We start from the raw sequence: 8,841 nt of genomic DNA, 5'->3' as shown, positions 1-8,841 counted from the left end.
TATGGTTTTATTAAGATCCTCATAATTACTTTGTGAAACAAAATAAACTACAATTATAATATTTTAACTTTCACTAATGGTAAAGAAAAGAATATAGAATAAAGATAATTTTAGCGAAGAGTGAAAATTAAGAAAATAAAAAATGGGATCAAATAGTCAAGAAACTGCATACAATCAAACCTCTCCGTAACATCTCCATAATCACATTTGTTCCGATACTTTTTGAATGTTATAGTGAAGTGCTAGAGGACATATATTATAACAAAACATAAAAAATTAATTCCGAGAAAAACTAAATTTTTATAGCGGATGACTGTTATATAGGGTTGTTGTTACGTAGATATGCCGGCATATAGACAAGTATATGAGCAGCCTGAGGTTAACTTTTATGGACTTTCCCTTCCCTGTTTGAAACTGATCATTTTAAGTTCTTTCCTTGAGTCACTAGAGAGAGAGAAAAAGAGAGATATAATCTTAAATTTTCTGACATTAATTTAGGAAGATGAAGATATGGGGTCTTTTTTTCCTGTTCCTCTACTTGTTTTTACATGTTAGAGCAGCTGTGGTAAGGGATGGATTTATAACAACAAAAGATGTGCATTTCATGTTAAATGAGAGTCCATTTTATGCAAATGGATTCAATGCTTATTGGCTTATGTATATTGCCTCTGATTCATCCCAAAGAGATAAAGTTTCTTCTGCTCTTCAAGAAGCTGCAAACCATGGCCTTACTGTTGGAAGAACTTGGGCTTTTAGTGATGGTGGATATTCACCTCTTCAGTACTATCCTGGATCCTACAATGAAAAAATGTTTCAGGTATTTTTTCTTTTATTTTTCTAATATTTTTGTCTGAGAATTTTGCCGGTAGAAACAACCTCTCTACTCCTCCAAGCTTTAGGGGTAAAGTCTGCGTACCGGATTGCAGTTGTTTCTGTTGTTGTTTGTCTGAGAATTTTTTATTTTTTTTGGCATTAAGAATGTTGTGTGAATTCAGGAATTAAATTTTGATGGTTTCAATTCTTAGTACGCAAATTTACATACTTTTGGAATTATGAGTTCAGAATCTAATATTTATTGAAATTTCGTTATTTTTCACATATAAATTTATGATCGAAATATTGAGTTCAGTTGAACCCTTACGATAAAAAAGCTCACTCGCTGTAATTATGTGTTACTCTCTGAGTTAATGAGGTCTGATATTTTTTAAAATTTTTTGGAAGGGTTTGGATTTTGCCATATCTGAAGCTGGGAAAAATGGGATTAAGCTAATCTTGAGCTTGGTTAACAACTATAAGGATTTTGGAGGAAGAAAACAATATGTGGAATGGGCAAAAAGTCAGGGTGAATCCTTTCAATCAGAGGATGATTTCTTTTCAAACAATGTTGTCAAGGGCTACTTCAAAAACCATATTAAGGTACAATATGCAAATTTTGCCTTGTTTTCTTTACCTTTATTCTATGAAAAAAAATGACAGAAGAGCCTTTATATAATTAAATTTAACTCATTCACAACGTAATTTTTTTTCATTACTAATATAATTTTACCTGTTATAACGAGTTGCCTGTTTTATTATTCCGGTAAATTGTGACATGTACATATAAGTAGTTTGAATTTAATTTTGAGACTGTGGTCAGTGAAACTATGCTTTTGGGTTGTCTAAAAGGAATACAAAATATAATATATAGCGACACAAAATGAATTTTGCCCACATATTCCGGTGCTGCTTAAATGTTGTACTTTCCACATGTATTAACAGTCTGTTTTCTGACTAACTAAAGCTAAACATTATGTTAGAAGTAAAAAAAATATGGTTTGTTTTTCCATCAATAATATTGGTTGATAAAATAGGCAGTTTTAACAAGAAGAAACAGCATAACTGGAGTTGCATACAAAGATGATCCTACAATAATGGCTTGGGAGCTTATGAATGAGCCCAGATGTCCTTCAGATCCATCAGGAATTACTATGCAGGTAATAACACTTTTTTCTTCTTTTTTGTCTTAGAAAATTAACAATTTTAAATCCCCAGTTTCTTCATTTTGCCTTAAAAAAGAAATTCACATATCTATGTTAGAGATAATTTACAGATAAGTCTTTTATTAGTAAGGTGAAGGAGAGAAATGGTGAATGCTCTGAGTTTACTGAAAGATTCAACTATTACTGCTATTATTATGTGTATATTGTCCATCCACATAATTATAAATTGTGGATTATAAAGATAACTTCATGCCAAAATCAAGTGTTATTTTCAGCCTCTCATTGTGGCAGTTAGAAGTTGGTAAACTTTAGTGGAAAGTCCTGTTTTTCTTGTGATAGCTTAGTAGGATTAGGCACTGAATCCTTACCTATTTAGCCCCTATCTGAATTAGGTAGTGAATCAGTTTTCACATAATGGTAGTACCATCTTTTGTGACAATGTGCTTGACTTGGGGTAAATTTTAAAGACTTTTAACTACATATATAATTGAATTAGTTAACATAAATAGTCTTCCAACCAACTGCTTAAACTAAAAATCAGTGTAATCTAATCCATATATGAGTATAACAGCATATAATTAGTGTAATCTGTATATACCGGCTAGAAAAATTCAAATAATGAATCTGGCCGGCTATTTATGTAAACATCCCTAGTTCCGAGAATGGTCAGTGAGTGCACCCCTACTATTGCATATTATGTGGAGATCTACCTCAGGGCGGATATTACAATTTAGTTGTGACTTTGTTAGTTGTAATGTAGGATGCAATATTTGGTACTAATTTCCATGATTAAGACTGAAAGTAATTTAATCAGTTGTACTTGTTTTACAGACTTGGATTACAGAAATGGCTTCATATGTTAAATCCATCGACAACAATCACCTAGTAGAAGCTGGACTAGAAGGATTTTATGGACATTCAGATGCTCAGAAGCAGCAAAATAATCCAAACTTCCTAGTTGGAACAGATTTCATTGCCAATAATCAAATTCCAGAGATTGATTTTGCCACTGTTCACTCATACCCTGATCAATGGTATTTATCCAAATAGCCTCTCTCTTAGCTTTCGTTTTTAGCATGTTTAGTACGACGAAAGTCATTTTTCGTAAAAAATGAGGAAGGACGGGACCATTACGGTCAATTGTGCGCAGCCTTACTCTGTATTTCTGCAAGAGACTGTTTTCACAGTTCAAACTCGTGACCTAACGGTCATATGACAACAACTTTACCAATTACGTCAAGTTTGATCCAGAGGTGTTCGTCGGTCGATATGGTACTGTATTTAGACATTTCGGTTCGGTATTCGGTTTCTTAAAATCCTACACCAATACCATACCTAATTAAATTCGGTATGGTTCGGTTTTTCTCCTTTGAGTTTCGGTTTATTCGGTTCGCCAACTTCGGTTTATTCGGTTTGAATACTAACTAGTGCATAAAGCCATACACTCTAATATTCTTAATTAAAGTACTCAAAAATACAAAACTGAAAATGTTTGTTGACAAAAATTTTGTCCAAAACTAGCAAATATTGACCCAAATAGAGAAAATTGTACATAAAAGAATATTTGATCATTAAAAATGTCTTGTTACTTGTTTAGAGTTAATTGATGAACTTTGAAAATAAAGGAAAGTAAAATTTTAGATTTTTTATATTTATGTTATAATTGATAATATGTGTTTTGTGTAATATAATATATATTTCAGTACGGTATCGGAATTTCGGCATTTTATCATAAAATACCAAATACCATACCTAATACCATTTTTTTTTCTTAAAACTTAAATACATTTCTGTCATGAAATTTTACAATTCACATGGTATTTTCATGTAGGTTGACTGGGCAAGATGATGAAGCCCAACTTAATTTCCTAAACGATTGGCTCAACGTTCACATTCAAGATGCTCAATCAATTCTCAAGAAACCTCTTATATTTGCTGAGTTTGGTAAAACATACAAAGGTGCTGGTTTCACACCTGAACAGAGAGACATAGTCTTCAACACAGTTTATTCCAGTATATATTGGTCAGCTAAAGGTGGTGGCGCGGCGGCCGGCGGCTTATTCTGGCAACTATTATCTGAAGGAATGGATTCATATAGAGATGGATATGAGATTATTTTCAGTGAGAGTCCCTCTGTTTCTGAAATAATACTGCAGCAGTCCCAAAGACTTAACAAGATTAGAAAAATGTATGCAAGGCTAGTGAATGTAGAGAAGTGGAAGAGGGCAAGGGACAAGATTAATCATGGAAATTAAAGAGAGTAGAATCACTATTATCAAAATGCTAACACTTGAGAAAGATTGGAGTGGACTCTTAATTATCTTAGAGGTGGTTAATATCAGTCCAAGAAGTAGATTTTAGCTTTAAGTTATACGTGAAAAAAAAAAAAGTTACAACATGTTTTTTTAGCAAACTGTTTAACATCTTATTTATCAGAGACAGCATTGTAGTGCTTTGTTAGTTTGTTATGGCTTAAAATACTATTTATATTGCCGTTTGTACATAATAGGTTAAAATATACTGATAGTATAAATTCTTTTTTACACAATCAATATAGTTAACTTAAAGAAGAATTATAACCGCTCACCCGTTCTCTTAAACTAAAAATATTCGGCAGATATATAATTTATATATAATTAATGTATAATCTATGATATACCATCTACAAAAACTAAACATTAAATCTCATCGGCTATTTGTACAACAATCAGGGGCGGACCCACATGGAGTCAAGTGGGTTCATATGAACCCGCTTCATCGAAAAATAACACTGTATATATAGGTATATTTTTGCTGTTTTCAGACAAGTAAAGGTATAAATATAATTTTGAATCCACTTAAAACAAGTAAAATGCCTAACTTGTTGGTAAAGAGGGTTCAAATTTTCCACATGGTCCTGAGTTCGAAATCAGCTAGTCACATATGACCTCTATAATGTTTTTTTTGAACCCGCTTAATAAAAATCCTGGGTCCGCCACTGACAACAATCCCTACCTTGAATCCTTATTAGGCCGTAAGCTTACACTTTATTTTATTTTCATTTCTTGGGAAAATGTGACCCACAAGTCACAACCAAGCATACCTCGTCAATTTTTTAAGCGGAAAAGAAAAAAAATAAGTGTTGACCTTGCTCCATGAGTAATATTTTTAGCTTTTGACCTTCAAAGTTGTGCCCATGGGACAAATGGGGGTCAAAAATTAAAGATCAGATTTTTGTACAAATAGCTAGCTGTATTTACTGTTTACTTTTTCTAGCCACTATACATAAATTATACACGATTATATATATATATATATATATGTGCCAGCTATTTTTAATTTAAGTGGTTGGGTGGACGGCTATTTAGGTTAATTTTTCTTTTATATTTCTGCAATTTTTGCAGGCTAGTCCTGTAAGTGATCTGTTTTACAGAAACGTGGATCCATTGACGGCCCAGGTAAGTAAACATCTGGCCCGTAACATTAGCCAGCCCAGTAATCTCAGATAAGCATTCTAATCCATTGCTCTTTTCTCCATCTCTCATTCATTTTCTGGAAAATACCCAACAATGGCGCTCACTCTCTCCAACAGTTTCCTCCAAAAAAATGCCTCTCCTCCTCCACTTTCCCTCAAAAAGGTATTCTCCTATTAAAATTTTATATTAGCAACTAATAATCAAATTAAACTAGTTTACAATTGAAATTATGATAATTGAAAATTGAATTTTGCAGGTAGGAATTGGGAGCAATGAGATGAGGTGGAGCTGCAGGAAGAAGGACATACACCCACAGTTCTACGACAATGCTAAGGTTTATTGTAACGGAGAGCAGGTGATGACAACAGGTGGGACTAAGAATGAGTACACAGTTGATGTTTGGTCAGGTAATCATCCTTTTTACTTAGGTAGTCGTTCGGCGCTACTTGTGGATGCTGACCAGGTTGAGAAATTCAGGAAGAAGTTTAGTGGGTTATCACAGATTATGCAAATTCCTACCCTCAAAGGAGAGATTGTGCTTCCTCCTAAGAAGAAGAAAGCTACTAAGAAGAAGTAGACAATATTCGGCTTATATAATTTTCCCTCTGTTTGTATGAAATTGTTGAAAAAAGTAGAGGGTTTTCTGTGTATTTGTTTGTATTTTGATGGATTAACGTCTGAACTCAATCTATGATATGAAAAGAAGTATAAAAATTGACTCTTTGTTCTTCTTGTTATTGTTGGGTTTTGGTAGTAATTGTTGTAGTTGTATAAAGGATAGACCGGTGCACTAAGCTACCTTTATGAGCGGGATCGGGGGAAGGGCCGGACCACATGGGTCTATTGTACGTAACCTTATCATGCATTTTTGCAAGAGGCTGTTTCCACGGCTCGAACCCGTGACCTCCTGGTCACATGGCAATAACTTTACTGGTTACGCCAAGGCTCCCCTCAAATTGCTGTAGTTGTATGATTGATCTTGTTAGGTTTGTCACAGCATTTTATTTGAATGCAAAGTGTAATCTGTTGGTTGGCATCATTGTTGCAATTATTGGAGTGAAATGTGCCTAAATAGAGCAGAATGAACACAAAAAATAATTTTGTATTTTGATAGTTTAACTTCTAAACTAATTCTATGATTGAAAAAGAAAGTATAAAGATTGAATCTTTGTTCTACATATTGTTATTTTTGTGTTTTAGTGGTAACTATGATTCAAATTGTTACAGTATTTCATTTAAATGCAAAGAATATCTGTATTTTCTTAATTGGTATCATTACTCCCAACTATTGGAATGAAATGAGCATAAATAGAACAGAATGAATACCGAGAATTTATGTGGCTTATCAGTTTGGATTTACACGTAGTTCATTGATCATACTTTTCACTGACAATTTTATCAAATGAGCTGCCTTCTATGGTTTAATCCCTTCCCCCCCCCCCCCCCCACAAATAAACTGAACAAAACTTGTTTTGGAAATCTTGCTGTAACGTGATTTCTCTGATGGGAAAGGCCGATCCTTTCAGCCATTGCTTGATAAGCTAAAGATGAACCTAAGGGTGTTATAAGTGCCGAAAGTTGTTGGCGTATGTTCTTCTGTTTGGTTGGATTAGCCAGGTGCTCTAAATTCTAAGCTGTTATGCTGGTGCACTTCTGTTTTAGAAGTTTACTATAGAAAGTACTATTTGGAGGATTGCATGTTAAACTGTGTTTTCGACTGATAGGTTTATGTCTATCTTCATTTCCCCTGCTATAGATTGCCCCTATTAAACACTGCTTTCTTGTTGGTATACTCTAAAAGAAAATTTGAAATAAGAATCTTATAAGTTCATGTCTTTGTTCCTTTCCCCTGCTATAGGTTCTCAGTTGCATTTATTTTGTCATTTGCATCTCGTAGAACATTATATGAAGCCCTCACATCTATTTGACTCCTCTGGTGCTATCGGTATCAGTATGTCTTTGTGAATACACTCCTAGGTGAACTATTATCTTTCGAGGAGTTTGGAATGATTATATTGTAGACTTATGATTTTTGGGCTGATTATAGATGGTTGAACCAGTTTTTCACTTCATACTTAAGCTTAGATTAAAGTATCTTGGCATCCTCATATCCTCGTTTCGGAAAGAACCATTAGAAGATTTATCTAGATTGATTAGCATGGTAATAGTATATAACTATTCATACTATACTGATTGTTTGGTTTCTTTAAGACTTATTTCAAAGACTCATAAAGCCTGTTCAAAAGGGATTTAACATTTGGTTGATAAGAATTCATACCAACATCTGGATTCAATATTAGGGTCTAGTTACTGAAACTGGAAATGCTAAGCTTTAAATCAGCATCTCCTAATTCCTATACCAATGACCAAAAGGTCATAGCTTCGATATTAATCTTTGGCATGCCTCATTTCTTTTCACTATTCTAGCTTCTGTCTCGATACCTTTTGATTCTACATCATCTATAGTTGTTTTCTAGTTCTGGTTTTAGCTTATGCCCTTTATTAGAGTTCTTCTTTTCACTGTCAGAAGGGGATCCTTGGCGTAATTGGTAAAGTTGTTGCCATGTGATCAGGAGGTCACATGTTCAAGCCGTGGAAACAGCCTCTAGTAGAAATTCAGGGTAAGGCTGGGTACAATAGACCCTTGTGTCCAGCCCTTCCCCGGACCTGTGTATAGCGGGGGCTTAGTGCACCGGACTGCCCTTTTTCTTTTCACTGTCACACGACTGAATTAGACATGGCAACCTGGATATGGTTTTTACTCGACAGTAAGACATTAATACCCAAACCACCTATATCTTTGATTCTTTTTCTTTTTTATACGCTTAAAACCACTTGATTATGAGTCAAAACGATCTCATGAATGCATTTTGATTTCTTCCCTATGCTCAAATCTTTTCTCATGGCACACTGTGAACCATATTCCTTACTTTCTGAGTTAACTATGATGTTTTTCACTGGAATATTAACCAAACAGAAATTTTAGCATTTGCTAAAGTAGCTTCCACATCATTGTCTGTTTTGTGTTTCCGGATTTACCAATAGGCAGATAATTATAGTTGCCACCTTTCTTTTGCCCTGAAACTGATGCAATATGTTTAGCAGTAATCCTTTTGGTAGGAACATTCTGCACATGGTGCACTATGAATCTGTAGAAATATATGCTATTCCCCGCATGTTTTGTTTTTGGTTTAATGAATCGAACATCTACCGATAAGTATATCTACAAAATAATTTCATCATTATTTAATTCTCGTATTATGATTCTCATATTATCATCCCGGTAAAACTTATTTGCGAACCAAATGATTTCTGAAAGTTAAGCTCCCCCTCCCCCCCCCCTCATTTTTTGGGGGTGGGGGTGGGGTTCACATTATAAGTTATGTCTTCTACTATATGTGGAAAGT

At 34.2% G+C, this 8,841-nt stretch overlaps 2 protein-coding genes across 2 annotated transcripts; both read left to right on the top strand.

Moving 5' to 3' along the window:
* The first annotated feature begins 371 nt into the window (after positions 1 to 371).
* Positions 372 to 4,442, top strand: LOC107777916 (mannan endo-1,4-beta-mannosidase 7-like). The gene is made up of 5 exons (XM_016598087.2): positions 372 to 817; positions 1,222 to 1,416; positions 1,851 to 1,973; positions 2,811 to 3,013; positions 3,811 to 4,442. Exons 1-5 carry the CDS (start codon positions 503 to 505, stop codon positions 4,232 to 4,234), a joined length of 1,260 nt encoding a protein of 419 aa, XP_016453573.1. The 5' UTR covers positions 372 to 502; the 3' UTR covers positions 4,235 to 4,442.
* A 1,004-nt stretch (positions 4,443 to 5,446) lies between these two features.
* LOC107777917 (large ribosomal subunit protein bL31c) lies at positions 5,447 to 6,171 on the top strand. Its single transcript, XM_016598088.2, has 2 exons — positions 5,447 to 5,596; positions 5,691 to 6,171. Exons 1-2 carry the CDS (start codon positions 5,528 to 5,530, stop codon positions 6,009 to 6,011), a joined length of 390 nt encoding a protein of 129 aa, XP_016453574.1. The 5' UTR covers positions 5,447 to 5,527; the 3' UTR covers positions 6,012 to 6,171.
* Positions 6,172 to 8,841: the final 2,670 nt, after the last annotated feature.

This window comes from Nicotiana tabacum, chromosome 16 (assembly GCF_000715075.1).
Source record: "Nicotiana tabacum cultivar K326 chromosome 16, ASM71507v2, whole genome shotgun sequence".
In the NCBI taxonomy this organism is placed as follows: Eukaryota; Viridiplantae; Streptophyta; class Magnoliopsida; order Solanales; family Solanaceae; genus Nicotiana; species Nicotiana tabacum.
This window is presented reverse-complemented; position numbering and strand designations above follow the sequence as displayed.

Excerpts from the sequence above, each read along its gene's own strand:
- LOC107777916 (XM_016598087.2), top strand. The coding sequence starts at position 503 with ATGAAGATATGGGGTCTTTTTTTCCTGTTCCTCTACTTGTTTTTACAT. Across the intron at positions 1,417-1,850 it reads ACTTCAAAAACCATATTAAG|GCAGTTTTAACAAGAAGAAA; the intron begins GTACAATATGCA and ends TTGATAAAATAG. Across the intron at positions 3,014-3,810 it reads CACTCATACCCTGATCAATG|GTTGACTGGGCAAGATGATG; the intron begins GTATTTATCCAA and ends ATTTTCATGTAG.
- LOC107777917 (XM_016598088.2), top strand. The coding sequence starts at position 5,528 with ATGGCGCTCACTCTCTCCAACAGTTTCCTCCAAAAAAATGCCTCTCCT. Across the intron at positions 5,597-5,690 it reads CTCCACTTTCCCTCAAAAAG|GTAGGAATTGGGAGCAATGA; the intron begins GTATTCTCCTAT and ends TGAATTTTGCAG.